The sequence below is a fragment of the Tenrec ecaudatus genome, chromosome 1 (assembly GCF_050624435.1).
Source record: "Tenrec ecaudatus isolate mTenEca1 chromosome 1, mTenEca1.hap1, whole genome shotgun sequence".
NCBI lineage: Eukaryota > Metazoa > Chordata > Mammalia > Afrosoricida > Tenrecidae > Tenrec > Tenrec ecaudatus.
In genome coordinates, this window is record NC_134530.1 from 44981828 (window position 1) to 45001441 (window position 19614).

The 19614-nt window shown below is 41.0% G+C and overlaps 1 protein-coding gene and 2 non-coding genes across 4 annotated transcripts in view; 2 read left to right on the forward strand and 1 right to left on the reverse strand.

Moving 5' to 3' along the window:
- USP48 (ubiquitin specific peptidase 48) overlaps positions 1-19139 on the reverse strand; it is a 98500-nt gene extending 79361 nt beyond the window's left edge. For both annotated transcript variants that reach the window (XM_075551965.1, XM_075551955.1), the window contains exon 1: positions 18819-19139. In XM_075551965.1, the coding sequence (XP_075408080.1) occupies positions 18819-18952 (134 nt within the window). In that variant the 5' untranslated portion in view covers positions 18953-19139. The remainder of the gene's footprint in view (positions 1-18818) is intronic.
- LOC142437885 (small nucleolar RNA SNORA40) lies at positions 13843-13967 on the forward strand. Its single transcript, XR_012782388.1, has one exon. It is a non-coding gene; the product is annotated as a small nucleolar RNA SNORA40 (small nucleolar RNA).
- LOC142438309 (U7 small nuclear RNA) lies at positions 14291-14351 on the forward strand. Its single transcript, XR_012782709.1, has one exon. It is a non-coding gene; the product is annotated as a U7 small nuclear RNA (small nuclear RNA).
- Positions 19140-19614: the final 475 nt, after the last annotated feature.

The following is a 19614-nucleotide window of genomic DNA, read 5'->3' on the forward strand; positions in this document are numbered from 1 at the left end:
ATGAGTTCCCTTCGTCCCCTATCTTATTATCTCTCATCTCAATTGTGAGTCCTTGGATGCCATTTCAGCCTCATGTTGGTGGCCTCCCTCACTGATTATGTGTCTGTGTTTTTGTGCTGTTTTGTCTCTCTTTTTTTAATCACCAACCTTCTCTGTAGCCCTGCTCCATATCTTCCAATTTTGTCTCTTTTAAGACTTAGTAAATGTTCACTTTAAATTATATTCAAGATGGGGTCTCTTTTATACTCTAAAACAGGGGTCCTCCCACATGGCCAACTCCACTATTGAGACATGATGTCCCTCACTGACCCATGGCCCTGCGGTGGACAGCACTGGAGACACATGTGGGAATTATGCCTGACCTGATCCCACCACACCGAGACAGGGCATTGGGGGAGTACAGCGGAATACCGAGACAAAACACTAAGGGGGTGCAACAGAACAGCAAGGGAATGGAGTGGCGAGGTCCCCAGGGAATGTTGAAGGTGCACTTTGGGGCCAGGGCATGGTGCCCCAACAGACTGGACTGGAAAACACTCCTAAAGGCCAACAAACAATCCTACAACTTTCTTTCATGTTGTGTTTTTGTCATTGGTTTGTTGCTGTTTTGTTGTATATTGTTGCTTGGTTGTGATCTATCTTGTTTTTGTGCATGTAATTATCTCCGCAGGTCTGTCTAAATAAGATAGGCTGGATGAACAATCAGAGTAGAAAACAATGGGACCAATAGTTCCGTGGGGAAAATGGGAGACAGGGGTGAGGGGGTGGGGGCAAAGGTAGTGGTGCTAATAAACCCAGGGACAAAGGGAACAACAAGAGATCCAAATGAGGAGGGTGTGGGGGGCCTTGTTGGGCATGATCAAGGGTAATGTAACTAAGAGGAATTGCTGAAACCCTGATGGAGACTGAGCATGATAGTGGGACAGGAAGGAAGTCAAAGGAAATAGAGGAAAGAGCTGGGAGGCAGAGAGTATTTATGGAGGTCTAGATAAAGACATGTATATATGCAAATATATTTATACATTAGGATGGGGAAATAGATCTATGGGGAAATAGATCTATGTGCATATATTTATAAGGTTGGACCTCCACTCAAGTACTCCCTAAATGCAAGAATACTTTCTTCTATTAAATTGGCATTCTATGATGTTCACCTTCCCTAAATATGGTGAAGAAAGCTGATGGTGCCCAGCTATCAAAAGAGATAGCGTCTGGGGTCTTAAAGGCTTGAAGGTAAACAAGTGGCCATCTGGCTCAGAAGCAATAAAGCCCACATGGAAGAAGCACGCCAGCCTATGTGACCACAAGGTGCTGAAGGGATCAGTTATCAGGCATTATCAGAACAAAAAAATCATATCATTTTGTGCTCACCTCCCTGATACGATCACTGAAGACAAATGGGTGCATAAGCAAATGTGGCGAGGAAAGCTGATGGTGCCTGGTTATCAAAAGATATAGTGTCTGGGGTCTTAAAGGCTTGAAGGTAAACGAGTGGCCATCTAGCTCAGAAGCAACAAAACCCACATGGAAGAAGCACACCAGCCTGTGTGATCACAAGGTGTCAAGGGATCAGGTATCAGGCATCATCAGAACAAAAAATCTTACCATAGTGAATGAGCGGGGAGTGCAGAGTAGAGACCCAAAGCCCATTTGTAGGCCACTGGACATCCCCTTACAGAAGGGTTTTGGGGGGGAGACCAGACAGTCAGGTTGTGATATAGCCACAATGGAAAATACAACTTTCCTCTAGTTCCTAAATGCTTCCTCCCCTCCTCCCACTGTCATGATCTGAATCCTACCTTGCAAGCCTGACTAGATCAGAGGATGGGAACTGGAAACACAGGGAAGCCAGGGAGGATGATCCCCTCAGGACCAGTGGTGCGAGTGGCGATACTGGGAGGGCATAGGGAGGATGGATTGGAAAGGGGGAACCTATTTCAAGGCTCTACATGTGACCTCCTCCCTGGGGAACATACAACAGAAAAGTGGGGGAAGGGAGATGTGAGACAGAGCATATATGACAAAATAATAATTTATAGATTATCAAGGGTTCATGTGATGAGGGAGGGGAGAGTGGGAAGGGAGGGGGGAAAAGTGAGGACCTGATGCCAGGAGCTTGAGTAGAGAGCAAATATTTTGAGAATGATGAGGGCAACGAATGTACAAATGTGCTTTACACAATTGATGTATGTATGGATTGTGATCGGAGTTGAATGAGCCCCTAATTAACTGATTTAAAAAAAAAGATCCGATCATTCCAAATGAAACTTCAGCTTTGGAAGAAAAAATAGGATAAAAATAAATTTTACTTGTTTCCTTAAAAACGAACAAACAAAAACAGGGGTCCTCAAACTACAACCCTCAGGCCACATGCGGCCCACTGAGGACATTTATACGGCCCGCCGGGTGTTTTTGCCCCATTTGTTTTTTTACTTCAAAATAAGATATGTGCAGTGTGCATAGGAAGGAATTTGTTCATCGTTTGTTTTTTGTTTTTAATTATATTCTGGCCCTCCAACGGGTCTGAGGGATAGTGAACTGGCCCCCTGTTTAAAAAGTTTAAGGATCCCTGCTCTAAAACAATGTAAAAATACATGAAGTGTTTTTAAAGTTCTGCTTAAACATATTGTCTTCTAGATTTAAAGAAATAAAAACAAGCTTGACCAATTTGAGTCTTTGTTAGGTTTATGTCAAAAGCTAGTTTGCCAGGAAGAAATGGAAAAATTGTTCTGTATCGTTAATGTCTACGAGTCTAATAAGTGAGAGTTTTTGAATGTTATTTTTTCAAAAGTAATTTTTCTCTTTTACAAAAAGAAGATACAAAGAAACAAACAAAAATCCTAATCCAGGGACTAGGATGGCAAAAAGGATACAATCTTTCTCTGGAGTAGTGAGGAGGGTTACTAAAGTGCTTTTTCAAGGGAAAAAAAATCACAACAAACAGAAATAGGTCTACAAGGTCTTTGAAAGATAGTATCAGTAACAGGAATGAAAATGTATCCATTAATTTAGCTAATTCTTTCAAATGTGCTTTCAAAAGTATAAAGACAAGTCTCTTACTTCCACTTAAACAAAGAGGACTTTTCCCCATGACACATTGGCTGGGAAAAACATACGCCATACAAGATCTGCATCATTCTTTCAGAGAAGATTCCACTGAAACCATTCAGATTTCCATTTCTGGTTCCTGGTGGTGTAGTGGTTACGTGTGGGGCTAACTACAAGATCAGCAGTTTGAAATGGCTTTAGGAGAGAAAGACAAGGCTTTCTGCTTTTATAAGAGCTACAGTCAAGGAAACCCGTAGACACAGTTCTCCCTATTCTGGAAGGTAACTTGAAGGCAGTGAGTTTGGTGGGGATTGTTTTTGGTTCCTGTTGGCAAAATAATAAAGAAAATGGATAAAAAGGGAAAATCTCTCACTGCCCCCACACAGGGGAGAGGGGGAGGCTGGTAAAGTCACCCAAAATTGACTTCAAAAGGTACAAACAAATACAAATCTATGTCTAAAAAAATTACAATAGGCCTTTTAAACAGAAAAATGTTAAAGACTTTCAAAGGCTAATGTGAGAGGTTGGAGATCGTTTGCATGATTTGGCCCAAGAATGCTAGCATTGTTCTTTTTACAGCCTCTTCTTTAATTATTAACTGACTACGCATTGAAGGGTCCTGCTGGTTTAATGGTTAACTATTGGGCTGCTAACCATTAAGTCAGCAGTTCAAAACTACCAGCTGGCTTCACAGAAAAAAGAGGAGGCTTTCTACTCCTGTTAAGTGTTACAGTATCAGAAACTATGGGTGGGTTTTTGCCTAAGTATTGCTAAACACCGCAGGGAAAGTAATTGTTAGGAAGGCTTGAACAGTCCCAGTCCCAGGGTAGACCCGTAACTTTCTTGTTCCCATACTTGAACTGTGAAGCAAAACAAAAACACAGGCATGCTTTGCATTAAATGGGACTTAGGCTTAACCAGTGAAGCTTTCCAAATTGTAGCTCAACCTTCAGGACAGAAGTCCCATATGGAAGTGTGTAGCTGGGTTTTTTTTCTCTCTTTTGGGGAGGGGAGGGACAGGTCATGGGGGTGGGAGGGAGAATCTGTCAAAGAACAGGAAACCAAGCAAAGACTAAGTATAAGCAGACCCAACTCAAAACTTAAGGGCAAATAAAGACTTCAAGGTATTTCACACAAGCACTATTTGTTTTGTTTGCTCAGTGGAATCTTGGCTACCATATGAATTACAGAAGGAAGCGCCTCCAGGTCCTAGGCCAGCCTCACAATTGTTATGCTTCAGGCCACTGTTGCAGCCACTGCTTCTAATCAACTCATCAAGAATCTCTCTGCTGGAGAGGGAGGGAAAAAAGAGGAGCTGATACCAAGGGCTAAGAGAAAAAAAATATTCTGAAAATGATGATGGCAACATATGTACAAATGTGCTTGTTACAACTGATATGTGGATTGTTATAGGCGCTGTAGGAGGCCCCAATAAAATGCTTTATTTTTAAAAATTCACTTTAAAAATTATGTATCACGAGACACTGTTAGATATATTTTCTGAAGGCATAAAATACTGTCCTCAAATCTTGTTTGGAAATAAAATACTTAATAAGACATTCTAAAAAAATTAAAATCTCTTTGCTGACTTTCTGCCAGGGACTGGGCTCTCTCCAAGAACATCTCCAAAGTATGTGTGATAAAGTCTCATCATCCTCCAAGCAACATTCTAGCTGTACTTCTTCCAAAACATCTCATTGCTCTTCTGACCATCCACAGTAATTTCCATATTCTCCAGTGTTGCTTACTCATTGTCCAGATTTCATATGCACACGAGACAGCTGACAACACTGTGACTGGGATCACACAAAACTTACTCCCCACAGTGACATCGTTTGCTCCTTAACACTCTAAGAGGTCTTGTGCAGATCTGTCCAATGCAGTATGTCTTTTAACTGTGTACCATGGGCTCTGACTTTAAACACAAATGCTGAAGACTATACGGGTGTACCAGTTTCTAGACAAGCGGACTCTTGATATGTAGCTCTGGAAGAAAGGGAGTCTTGTGATCACCTGTATGTTGTTTTGGTTTATTTTTGGTGTTTATCTACAAAAGATAGGCAGGATAAGCAATCTTACGGAGATGGCAACTGTCAGGAGAATGCTTTTTTAAAAATAATTATTTTATTGGAAGTTCTTACAGATATCATAACATTCCACAGTTCAATCACATCAAGCAGTATTGTACAATTGCTACCACAATCAGTTTAGAAACATGTTCTGTCTTCTTGAACTCCTTGAAATCAGCTTGGTTCCTGTAAGAGCTTCCAATAAAATGATTAAAAACATTTTCTAAAGCCTCTCTCTACTCCTGATGCTATGAATTTCTTCATATAGTCCAGCTTCTATTTGTTCAGCACATACATTAATTAAGTAAGTATGGTAAAAAGATACAACCCTGATTCACAACTTTCCTGATTTTAAGTCATGCAGTATACTTTGATCTGTGTTCAGGTTTCACATAAACGCAATTACGTGTTCTAGAATTCCTGTTCTTCATAATCCAAGTTTGTTATGATTGACAAGTCAATAAAGCACAATTAAACATTTACTTGGAATCCTCTGCTTTCAACCAAGCTCCATCTGACATCAGCAATGCCGTCTCTTTGTCTCACACCCTCTTCTGAATCTTGTGTCAATGTACTGCTGTTACCACCGGTGAATGCGCGTCTGCAAAATTGTACTAGCAGGTGCTATCAATGATGTTGTTTGATAATTTCCACATTCTCCTGCAGGTGTCCTCAAATGATGGCCTGCGGGCCACATCCGGCCTGCCGGGTGTTTTTACCCATTTGTTTTTTTACTTCAAAATAAGATATGTGCAGTGGGCATAGGAATTTGTTCACAACTTTTTTAAAAAAAAAAAAAAACTGGTCTGAGGGTCAGTGAATTGGCCCCCTGTTTAAAAAGTTTGAGGAGCCCTGTTCTATTGGATAGTTTTCTATGGAATGGGTAGAAATGTGGATGTCTTCCTGTTTGTTGGCCAGGTAGCTGGCTTCCAAATTTCTTGACATAGACAAATTAATGTTTCCAGTGCTTCTATCAGCTTGTTGAATCATTTCAATTGGCATTCTCTCAATTAGGGGAGCCTAGTTGTTGTTGTTTTGGCTAATGCCTTCATGTTCTTTTTCATACATTACCTCTTGAAATGGCTGAGTGTGGACTGGTTATTTTTGTTACAGTGTTATTTGGTACACTGTATTCCTTCCTCTTTCTTTCCCTCAGCTTATTTCGATGCTTCCTGCATCATCCCACATTTTCCCACAGAATCCTTCAAGACTCAAACTTTTTCCCTTCGGGTCTTTCAGCTTGAAACAGGAGCATGTTCTTCCTGTATGACTTTATACCTCTAGGTCTTTGCACATTTCATTACACTGCTTTGTCTCTTTTTGGCTGCTCTTTGACATTTTCTATTCAGCTTTTATGAAAATGGAAAAACCATGCCCAAATGACAGTTTCAGTGTCTCTTCCAAAATCCACTTCAGTCTTCTTGCCTTTTTAAAGATCTCTTGCTTCTTCGTGTGTCATGTTCTTTATGCCATTCTACAATTCATGAGGTCTTGTCATTAGTGTTCAATGTGCCATTTCTGTTCTTGAGGATGTGTTCTATGGAAAGCCAAACACCACACCTCCATGAGAATGAACTGTCTCAGAAGTGGAAACATAGAGAGAAACCCCAGGACCATCAAAAGAGCCACTAGTGGAACTCATTTGAGATCTGTGTATGAAGTGGTGGGGCCAAGACCAGAGGCTGTGGCACAAAGGCCATGGACAGAGCAGGGGAACCAAGCAAAGAACAGAGGCTAAAGCAAGACTATCGTGGGAGAAAAAGTGAATCATTGCTTAAACTAGAGACAATGAGGCAGAACAAGCAGGTGGACTTCCTGGTGCCAGAGAGAGACTGAGACACACGCAAGAGGCTATGTGCCTGAGAGGCTGAAGCTGGGGACTAAAGAGAGACTTTTACTTACTGGCTGGAGAAGGTGTTGCTGTTGACCAATGACTATATCCTTACTATTTACTGATCCTGACTTGTAATATGTTAAACATGCCCAATAAACTCCCTCAATTTTAAGTACTGTCTGTTGAGTTTTATGTAGCGGTTGCAACTGATTATCAAACCCAAAAAGCAACTATGTCATGGGAGGAATGGTTGGTGTCAGAATAGGGGAGAGGAGAAAGGAGGGTAGAAGCATATCTGGCCTCTCTATGACAATCAAGTAGACTTGGATTCTCCTCCGCTGTGCAGTAGCAAAGGCGGTCAGACATGGTCTGCGTACTGTTTTCATGGGCACTAGACAGATTCAGTGCAATAGCAATGAAAGAATTTCAGAATTGATTCGATGGGGTAGGAAAAATAGAAAAAAGTCAACGTGACTAAACACTGGTATTTGACAGTTAATTGTAACATTAAACATACCAAAATGTATGTGCACCAAGTAAATGAGAAATCTTGGACTAAGTCTAGACTGCTAACTTTAAAATAAATGTTTATAGGGGGGAGAGGAGAGGGAGGAGGGAAAATGAGGAGCTGATGCCAGGGGCTTACATGAGGAGCAAATGTTTTGAGAATGATGAGGGTAACGAATGTACAAATGTGCCTTATACAACTGATGTATGTATGGATTGTGATAAGAGTTGTATGAGCCCAATAAAATTATTAAAACTAATAATGTTTATAATAATAAAAAGATGCTACAAACAATATTGAGCCAGCTTTCCGTTATCCTAAGTTCAACATACTCTTTATAATTTGTATGGTAAGTCATAGGAAACAAAGTGTACATAATACACACACACTGGGGCAGGGAATGTATGGATGTGCTTTATACAATTGATGTATGTATATGTATGGATTGTGGTAAGAGTTGTATGAGTCCCTAATAAAATGTAAAAGAAGAAAAGAGAAAAAAATGATTAGGGCAAAGACTGTACAGATGTGCTTTATACAATTGATGTATGTATATGTATGAACTGTGAAAAGAATTGTATGAGCCCCAATAAACTGTTAAAATAAATAAATAAATAGATAGATAGATAGATAAATAAATAAATAAAAATGCACACACACCTGCTACAATGCACTGGACCTGACACTCTAAGCACTGGAGGTTTTCAGAAGGTACGGTGGGAGCTCTAAATCCACTTTGACTATCTGAGTTCTTTCAGAGTGGCGACCAGAAAAGCTTTGTCCTCGGGCAGTGTTTGCTGCTACTTCCCTGGGGGGTGAGGAGGGTGGATAGCTCTCGGGAACTTGCTTGGGTGTGCTCTTTGTGGAAATATGAGAGTCACCTGGTTTTAACATTGCTAAAGCGGGACACCATTGATAAAACTCATATCCTGGCAAAACAGCCACATGGCAGGCAAAAACCGTATACCCTAGCTTGTCGTGCATTCTTTCCAAAAATTGAGGCTTTTGTAAACCGCCACGGGACGCGGGGAAAAATATTAAAAATCGGGACAGTCCTGCCAAAAGCGGGGCGTCTGGTCACCTTTTAGTCACCTGTCTATTTTGAGTCTTAGCCTCAACCAAGGTGGCAGAAGGGGTCTGAACCAATCTCGAAGCTTTCCATTTTGCAATAGTGTATGTATAGATATCAAGGCCTGTCTTCCAGTTTCTGTAGTACTGCCTGCAATTGTGATGATCTGCCACCAATTATGAGTTTGTGAGTTTCCTTTGTGTTCTGTGTCCTATTTCAGTAACCACATGACACGGAATCCTTGGACACCATTATGGCCTCATGCAGACTGTCTCCCTCTCTAGATGATTTGTCTTTGACTTATCTTTGTTCTATTTAAAAATAAAGGAATCTCTCAAATACATTTGAATTTGAGGTCTTTTTCCCTCAGAACAATAGTTAACTTTGAGCTCTGAGGTAAAATACTGGATTTACAACTCATTAGTAAGATGGTGGTGTTAAAATTAACAATTAACAAGAATGTCCAGTTGGGAAAAGAATGTCCATTCAGGAGAGGCACATCTGACATGTTCTGGCTTCCCTATTGGCAAGAGGCCAAGGTCAGACATGCTTCCATCCCTCTTTACCTACTATGACATCAAATCATTCCTCCCATGACATTCTACTTCTATTCTGGGTTTGCTATTTCATTCTAACTAATAGCCAAACAGAACTCACAGGCAATACTTACCATTAAAGGGGTTTAGGGAAATTAACATGTTACCAACAAGCCAGGATCAGAAAACATTAAGGATAGAGTCATTAATTCTTAGTTCACAGCAATTCCTGCTCAGCCAATAGCCAAGTCTTCCTCTAATTCTCAACCTCTCAGCCTCCGTGGTCAAGGAAGTCAGATAGCTAGCTGGTGGGCCTCATAAGCTGGTGGGCCTCATAGTCTCAGGGCTGCTCCTCTGTTCTCTCTCATGGTCTCCTTCTGTCAGCCTCTGGACTAGACCTGGCTCCTTAGCTGTCTCATGGTCTTCATGCCAGTGTCTGATCTTGCCTCCACCACTTTCAACAGAATCCCTAACAAGCTCCACTGCTCGAGCTCTCCTTCCTTTACAATTCTGAGACTTCTCTGTGCTCCAAGCTGGCTCTTATATAGAGGTTTGTCTCTCTGAAGACCATATCCCCAAAGAAATAAGGGGTAGTGACGGGGTTCATACCTTCTAAGTAGATGCTTAATCTCAACTGTCCAGTAGCATAAGCGAAAACTCTCAAGTGGGATTATAGCCACAGGCATAGAGGTGAAAATCTAATACAGTGGTTCTCAACCTTAATAATGCCGTGACCCTACAGTTTCTCACATCATGGTGACCCCCAGCCATAAAATTATTTTCGTTGCTACTTCAATCACTGTAATTTTGCTACTGTTACGAATCGGGTGACACCTGAGAACTGCTGGCCTAATACATCACATAAGGAAACACCACGCACAGAGAACCGGTTAAGACAAAGTAGAACTGCTCCTGAGGGTTTCCAAGACTGTAAATCTTTACAGGAGCAGAAAGACTCCTCTTTCACCCATTATGGTCAGATGGGCTTTGAACCAGTTCTTCCTTGTTCAGTTATTACTGAGGAAGCAAAACATGAATGGAACCACACTTCGAAAATGTGGGTGAACCAGAACCATAACCAAAATGGGGAAACTTATGGGTCAATACCCTACTAGAATCTTAATTAGTCTCCCTCTCAGAAGACAAGGGAGTGTACGGATTGCGTAGCAATCAAACTCTTGACTGACAAGAATTGGAAACAACAGTGTTCCACTCAAAGATGGCAGCCAAACACTAAGCTTTGTCGAGCTCCATAGTCCAGGCACGTATCCAATTCCCCCACATCATGCTCCTAAAAGGGCTCACTACTTTTTTGAGCCTCCCATTCCAGAGCTTCAGTCTATTAATGTTTCCCATTCCAGTTATCATTCCAATTTAGCAAATTTCTAAAATTCAGGTCTATCCAGATTTTGCATCTGTTGGCCATGAATGAATGGGTTCTAATTGGTTAGAAGCCTTGATTTCAAAAGCGAGCTTGCTCAAACTTACTTAAAAATCATCTATTGTTTTTTCATAATAAAAGGCAAACACCTCAATATATAAAACCATCAATCTCATACTCGGTAGAATGTCTTTCCCCTCCTCTTTCAAGCACTTGGCTTCTAGCCAGTAATAGTAGGTCAAACAGACTGCACTGTGTATCCCCTGGTCACCTTACTGCTAATACACCTTTGTTGATCCAGGTCTATACCATGATTGTTCAGGAAATTACTATGGACTAAATCAAGTCTCCATAAAATATGTATTCAAATCTGAATCCCTATATATGAGTGTGATATAATGTAATGATCTTCCATGGAGAGATGGGAAAACTACTTTATGCACTTATACGAGAGGGACCTGAGGTGGTCACTGACATTTTCTACTATAATCTTTGTTTTAAATTTGGATCCTTAAATTTGGATAGCACCATCATTCACCTATGATATTGACAAAGATTTTTTAAAAGTTAACATTCATCAAAGGCAAGGCCAGAAAAACAGGAATGTTCATACACAGTTGGTAGGAGCCTAACAACTAGAGAAGCAGAAGACAATATATTTATAAGAACGCCCCCAAACAAACATACTCAATGCCAATGAGTCAATTTGGACTCAAGCATTAAAAGATCTTAACCAAAAAAACAATAAATAATAGAAGAAACAAGAGGAGGAAAAGAAAGAAGGTGAAATTGACAAATACCCTAACAGGGAGATGATTAAGTACTTTGGAGTATTTAATATGTAATATTATGCAATGATTAGAAATTACTTCTCAAACAATGTAATGTCCTGGGGGAAAATATTTAAAACAAGCAAATATACATACAAAGGAGCCCTGGTAGCACAAGTAGTTTAAAAGCTTGGCTGTGAGCTGAAAGATGTTTTCCGAACCCAATGGCCAATCTGCAGGAAAATTAGTAGCAGTCTGCTTCTGTAAAGATTACAGCCTTGGAAACTCTACAGGGCAGCTCTGCTCTATTCTAGAGAGTTGTTAAGAATTAAAATCTAATAGATAGTATTAGGTGTTGATAACATGTCTTTTTTTCATGTCTAAAAACCCACTAAAAGTCATAGAGACCTTATGGGGCAGAGCAGAATTTCTCCTGTGAATTTCTGAGATTAAATCTCTATATAAGTAAAAAACTTCATCTTTCGCCACAAGTGTGGCTTGGTGGTTTCAAACTGATGACCTTCTGATTAGTAGCTGGGGAAGTCACTCAATAAGGCTTCTTTGTTTTTATGTAAGTACAAAAAATCAAGAGGTATATGAATACATTATAATCTAGATATGTTTTTTGAGTGGTAGTCTTTATTGGACATGAGTTTATTAACTCAGCAATGAGATCTGACTCACAAGAAACCTCAGAAGAGCAAATAAAAAACCATTGCTATAAAATCATAGAAACCTTTATGAAACAAAAATATCAAAAATGTGAAGCTATTGTTTTCCAGCATAACCTTCATATATAAGTCTATACACTTCTAAAGTGGTTTTCCATCTAACCATCCCCCAAATACATTTGTGCTTTTCAATTTGCAACATATCAACTTTGTCCTGTCATGTCAGTTTTGGGACCCTTTAGGGAAATGTGTTCAATAGTCTTAGACTTTAAGTAACAAGAAGTCTGAAGGGGCAAAATCAGAGCTGTAGAGCGTATAGGATAAGGTGTCCCAACAAAATTCCCATAGGACAGTCCTTGCTACCCTCAAAGAATGAGCAGGTGCATCCTTCATCATGATGGGAAATATTCCTTGGGCAATTTTTTGGGTCTTTTTCTATGTAAGATAAGTTCAACTTTTTAAAAGATATTTACAATAAAACTCCAAACTCACTGCCATCAAGTCAATTCCAACTCAGAGCAACCCTATAGGGCAGAGTGGTTTCAGAGACGGCTTCATCTTTCTCCCATCAAAACAACAAAACCGAATTCTGTGCCACTGAGTTGGTTCCGACTCATAGCGACCCTACAGAACAGAGTAGGCCAGTGTGTAAGGCGCCTCACCACCAGGGCTCCTTCAGGTCCACTGCAATGGCTTAAAAAGGGAAGATGCCATCAAAGCGATGGCTTCCAAGGACGTCAGCAATTCAATTCAAAGCAGAAAGGTCAGCTCAAAAGTTTATGAATGGAAACTGTATTTTGAGATTCCAAAAGTATAATCCTGATTACTCCAAACTATAAATTTTGGTTTACCAAGACTGAGACAAGGGTATTACAGAGTGAACATGCCTGCAGCCATCCCCAGATCAGAGGCATGTTTAAACATTATATTTATAATAAACATATGAAAAACTGGAACACCAGCAGTAATATCCTTTGACTTATCCTTGTATAACTAAAATTAATTTCATTTTATCCAGGATTCTCAAATTATCATGGACATTGGTGGGTATATCACATACAAAAAGCACAAGAAAAACATACTATCTCCAAACTGAGAAGTAAAATTGCATCTGAAGCCCCCTCATATTCAGAAGTCCCAAAGAATCACCAAGAAAGGTACAAGAGTTAAAAAAATGAATTCAGCAAAGTAGCAAAGTACAAGGACACACATATACATCAGGTGAGTGTATACATATCAGCAACAGGAAAAGGAAATTAAGAAAATAAGTCCATTTATACTAGTGTCTAAAAGAATAAAACATCTAGCAATAAATTTAACCAAGGAGGTAAAATATATTGAAAAATATAAAATATTACTGATAGAAATGCAATAATTTAATTTAAACACATACATTCTGTGTGCATGGATCGGAAGACTTACTACTGTTGCTATGCTGTCACTATTACCCAAAGCAATCCATACTGAATTCCCATCAAAAATCCAACAGCCTTTCTTTAAGGAAATGGAAAAACTCATCATTCCTCAAACATTGCAGGGGGCAAGTGATCTTGACAAAAGTACTAAGTCAATTCAATGAGTAAAGAACTCAAAACTTAATTCACAACTCTTGAAACAAAACTTAAAAACTTAGTTTTCAACAATGTAGCCTAAGTTGTCAACAACTAGCCTTAACTGCAACATCAAAGTAACAAAACCAAAATTCACTGATTGGATGCTGACTCATGGCAATCATATAGAACAGGGCCCAAGGCAGAACTGTGCCTCCAGGTTTCTAAGATTGTAACTCTTTATGGGAAAGAAAGGCTTATCTTTATAAGGAGGAGCAGCTGGTAGTTTTGAACTGCCAATCTTGCATGTAGCAGTACAATATGAAACCACTATATTGCCGAGTGCCTTAAAAAATTTAACATCAAAACATAAATAGAAAAAAATTTTTTAAAGCATAAATAGAAAATTATCTGCACGTGTCTGTTCAATTAGTGGACAAACACTGAAAGACAGGTACAAGAATAAATCCTCTTTTGCCACCCAAAACTCATTGTGCAGTATGAGTTTTGATACAGGTAAGAAGGGACATGTCATTACACCAGTCACTAGAGCACAGTAAGACTTGTCAGTGTCTGATAATGTGGACACTGCTCCCAAGCCTTGCTTTTGAGGTGCTTCAGACGAAACACAAACCAGGGACTGCAAAGGATTTCAACTCAATGTTCAGGATATCTGAAATTGAGAGGAATGCAGAATGAATGAGATCCAAAGATGCATGAAATGTTTGACATTTGTCCATAATGGAGGTTAATGTGGTGTAACCAGAAGAATTGACAGATCTGAGATTAATGCCTACTGGACAGTATCTTGACAATGGTGGATTTTAGCATAGGTTCCTTAAAAAGGGCTATCTTAGTGCTACAGCTCTTTTAGAATTTGTCTAGCAGGTTTTCTGGTCTTCCCGGAAAACCCCCCCCCCAAAAAAAAAAAGGGCTATCTTGAAAATGAACTTTTACAAGATTTAGAGGAACTAAATAGTAACCGATGGATGACAAAGACATGTATAACTCCTTAAATAAAAGTTATTAACATTAAATAAAATTTATAAAATAAAAATGTTTACAATGTAGAAAATTTAAAAAAGAAAATTAGGGCTTATCAAAATTGGGACTTCATTAAAACTTTTACGTAACAAAATACTTTACCAACAAAATGAAGAGATTTATCTATTAAAGATTTGCCATCCAATATACATTAGCAACAACAAAAAATAATCAAAGTATGGGCAAAGGACTTGGGTAGACTTGCCCCAAAGATAAATACAAATAGACTCACGGAAAGATTCTTGGCATGAGCAGTCATTAAGGAAATACAAATCAAAACCAAAATAAGGGAACAATTGGAGTGTATTACAAGGTGGCTGCAAGGTGAGCAGTCATCAGCCACCAGCAGCAGCAGGGGAGAAAGATGCTTTCTACTTTTGTAGAATCACCTCCGCAGAAACTCCAGACTGCAGTTCTTCCCAGCCCTACCCATGGAGTCAGCATGTGTCAGAATGGACTCCTTGCAGTGAGTGCTTTGTTTGATTGTTTGCCTTTTGAGAGAATGACTATTTTTTTTTAAAGTGCTGGTAAGGATATTCTGATGAGATAGTGTAGTCACTTTGGAAACTTAATCATAAAACACTATAACCATTCGTTCACTTCTGTTTACACCCAAAGAATCGAAAGGACTCAGTTTCATGTGCATCATTGCTAACTGTACCATTATTCATTCACCGAAGTCAAAAGGTGAAAATAACTCACATCCATGAGCAAAATTAATTTTAAAAACAAAATGCAGTCTCTCTAAAGACTGGAATATTACCAAACTATAAGGATAAATGACGTCCTGATAAATTTGTGACCTAAATGAATCTTGAAAGCATTTTGAAGAGTAAAATAAGTCAGACATAAGGGCAAAATCCTGCATAGTCCTGTTGAAGTGAATTTGCTAGAAGAGACTAGACCAAAGCTTATTCGTGGTTAACAGGGGCAGCTGGCAGGGAGAAGTGAGGAGTTATTTGTGCAATGGATGATGAGTTTCCGTTAAGGGAGCTGGAAAAAAATTAGAGACAGGAGCACTGGTTGAATATCATGGTAAATGTAATTTAAACTCAACTCATCACCAGCAAGTCTATTCTGATTCGTAGCCAACCTGTAGGACAGTGTAGAACTGAACTGTTCTGTGGGTTTCCGAGACTCTTGAACTCTATGAAGCAGAAAGCCTTGTGGAGCGGCTGGTGGTTTCACACGGTTGGCCTTGTGCTGAGCAGCCCAATGTGCAACCACTGTGCTACCAGGGTTCCTGAAACTAATTAATGTCAACTTTACATGTAATTATACATGTAAAAATATACGTGCAAAAGTAGTTCAAATGGCAGGTATTTTGTTACAATAAGAAAATGAAAGTGTGGATGGACAAAAGTAGTTTGATAAGCTTGCTTAAAATGAATCCCCCTTTTCCATACCCTGGTGTCAAGTACATAATGTATTATTAAATATACTCAAATGAATTCGCTAGTTACCAGAGTCGTGGCAACCCAACATGTGTAGTATGAAACCGCTCCAGGGGAATCTTCCTACAGCAGATCTCTGTGTCGGTCTGACCCAGAGGCTCAAACTGCCGACCTGTCAGCTAACAGGTGAGCACTTAGCCATTTGCACAGCCTAGAGCAGCGTTCTCAGCCTGTGGGTCTCGACCCCTTTGGGGGTCAAAAAACCCTTTCACGGGGTTGCCCGATTCATAACAGTAGCAATATTACATTTACGACGTAGCAACAAAAATAATTTTATGGTTGGGGGGGTCACAACATGAGGAACTATATTAAAAGGTTGCGGCATTAGGAAGGTTGACAACCACTGGCCTAGAGATTCCCCATGCAAAATTATTCGGGAAGAAAACAAATTTAAAAGGTGAAAATATATGATTATAGGGGAAAAGGAACGGGAGGAGGGAGCTTTTTTGATATCTGACTAAAAATTGCCAAGACCTAGGGTTAAGTAGGGGTTTTTAGGAAGCCAAAACCACAAGCACAAATGAAAAAGTAGCTAAGAATTGCACTACATCACCATTTAAAACGTTTGTGCTGCACGCCACACCAAGAGGGGTGAAAAGACAACACAAAAAGGGGGGAATGTAAACCATGTATCTAGCACAGTATTTGTATCCAAATTATATAAAGCACTGTCATAACTCGGTAACAAGACAAATAATCCAACTTAAACAAAAGATTTAAACGGACAATTCTGGGCAGATGATATATGACACAGGAAAGCATGCTCCACATTTTATTAGTGACCAGGAAAATACAAGTCAAAACTACAATGTAACCCCACAGACGAGGGCAGCTATAATGAAAAAGACAAGCCATCAGCACTGTAAAGAAACTGGAACCGTTACACACTGCTTATGGACGTGAACTGCTACCTTCCCGCCCACTCCCGGACACACTGCCTTTGAAAAAGTTTGACAGTTGTCTAAAATGTTAACTATACTGCCATAGCAATTCCACTACTAGGTTTGGACCCAAGAGAAACAAGAACACACATCCAAGTAAAAACGTGTATACAAATGTTAAGAGGTGCATTACTTGTAACAATCCAAATGTCCATCAACTTTAAATGGCTATATAAAAATGGTCTATTTGACCATAAAAGGAATGAAGTACTAACGCAAGCCACAATATGGACTGTACCCTCGAAGTCAGCCATAGAAGTCCACATGGTGATTAATAAATATAAAATAAAAATGCCATTTTGCCCGAGGGTTATCCATCAGGTTTCCTCGGTGTAATTTTTCTCCCGTGGAGCGGATAGGTGGATTCGAACCACAAACGTTTCCCTTAGCAGTCAAGTACTTACTTAGCCACTGAGCCACAGTGCTCCCCATCCAATGGGTCAGACCAAAAACCAAACTCACTGCCATCGAATCGTTGCCAACTCACAGTGACCCCATAAGACAAGGTATAACTGTGTTTCCAAGACTTACAGGAATAGAAAACTCTGTCTTTCTCCTATGGGGCAGATGGTGGTTTCGAACTGCTGACCTTGCAGTGAGCAGCCCAAAATGTATAACCACTATATCAACAGGGCTCCAACCAATGCACTGGGGATAAGTAAATTTAGACAAAGGAGGTTAAAGCTCTGCATGTAACTGGGTGGGAGAGGGGCACTGGGGCTAATCTAATGGGTAAAAGGTTTCTTTTAAGGGGCGAACAAAACGTTAGAAAATTGTTGCACAATCCTACAAATACACTTTTAAAAATAGTGAACTGTGCACTTTAAATAGACGAACTGCATAGTATATTACACATACTTCAATAAAACTTTTGCAGTTGTTTTTTAGCTACTTGGAAGATTAACTTTGCAATCGCAATTTAAAGCTTAATCGAAGACATTCACAGCCAATTTCTGCTCCCCCTCTACTTCCGTTAAAATCAGAACTATTATAAGAACCCATTTAAATCTTTTGGCTAACCTGGAACCTATTTGTACTGAGATACTACGCCTTGATATATGCTATTGTCATTCCAGTATTTAATACTGTAGTCACAATTGTACCCCGCTCGAGTCGGAAGCCCAGAGCTTGGAAATTATTCTTTTCTTCAATTCCCAAGCCAGAGACCCATGCCTTCCATTCCTTGGAAACCCCCCTGGAGGGTGTAAAAAGCATGTCCGGCTTGGCAAAGCCTATTCAAGCAACATTCCGGAACAAAAACTATCGTTCCCGCGTTAAAAGACAAGAAGAAACAGACGCAAAGTCGAAAGATTAGATCTAAAATGAGTTAACAAAAGGCAAAATTCAGCGACTACGCAAAACTCAACGGCAGTACTTCCAGCTCAAACTTGATACTAAGTGGTACCAACTGTGGACGATTTAAAAAACAAAAGCTAAAGAAACACCAAATCAAATGGAGGTGGAAGATACCAATAACTTAGGCTAACCATACCATTTCCTAAAGCTGCCTTTTCCAAAAATAATACCAAGGTGATCAAGCTTTCGGCGCCAACACTAATACAAAATCCAGTCGTGAGGAAGTTTACTTTGAAAAAGTTCCCTTTTTACAAAAGAAAAGCCGAACCCTAGTGAAGATATACGAACCAGCAGCGTATACGAAATAAGTAAGCTCTCCGTTTCTGACTTCAACCATCTCCACCGCCATCTTCAAGATGAGAACCCAGCACCCTTCCTTTCTAAAAGGCTTTCGACATCACCACGACGCAGAGCCCGGGAATCCTGCGTTTCCCAGAACGCCCAGGCAACGGAAAGGAGGAACCCTCCACCTTGCCCCTTCTCCATGCCGCCCAATGCACGCAGCGACGGTCGTCTTCCTTGCCCTCGGGCTCCGCTTTCCAAAGCCGGGCTTGAAGGAGCCTCGCGGACCGGTGCCCGAGCCTCACCTGCACACGCCGCGAATGCACGGCTCCAGCCAGATGCGGTAGGCGGTCTCGATGTGTTCCTGCGACACCTCCTCGGGCCGCACGGTCTCCGCCCAGCGCCAGGCCGCCTTCTCCAACTGCAGCCGCGGAGCCATGGCCTCGGCCCGCGGAATGCTCCCAGAGCCGGGCCTCCGCCGCCGCCTTCGCCTCCAACGCCGCCCAAATGGTTCCCGCCACCTGCCACCGACGGGAACCAGGCGCTCCCTCAGCCAGCGGGCCGGCCAGTCAATCACCTGTGCGCGCCACTGCCGCTGCGCCCGCCCGCGCCCCACCCTTACGACCAGCCGCAAAGCGCCGCCGCCGACACCCGACAACCCCCGCGCCTGCGGACGTTGGAAATGTACTTTCCTGGTGTGGTGGACGCATGCGCGTTCCCAGCAGCCTCTGCGCCTGACACACCTCTGCCCGACTGGCGGGGCTAGGGGAAGCGGCGGTGCAAATCTGAGAAAGCAGCGTTTCAACTATTGTCCCGGGTAGCGTCCTGCGTACCTACTCTATAATCATCCCGCGTCTCAATAGCAGAAGGCTACTTATTCTGGCCCTCCGGCCATGGCCTTCCCCTTTAACCACGCAAGAGACTACTCAACGCTTGGAATACTGGTGGGGGCCTGCTTAGAGTATAAACCAGGTCACCAAAATAAAAAACAGGTCAGTGCGCTGAAGGGACGTACCGGACTTTTCTTGAGCTGGAACGGGACTACATATCCCGTCATGCCTTGGGCTTGGGCCCTCGTTGAATGCTAGGCATGCCGGGATT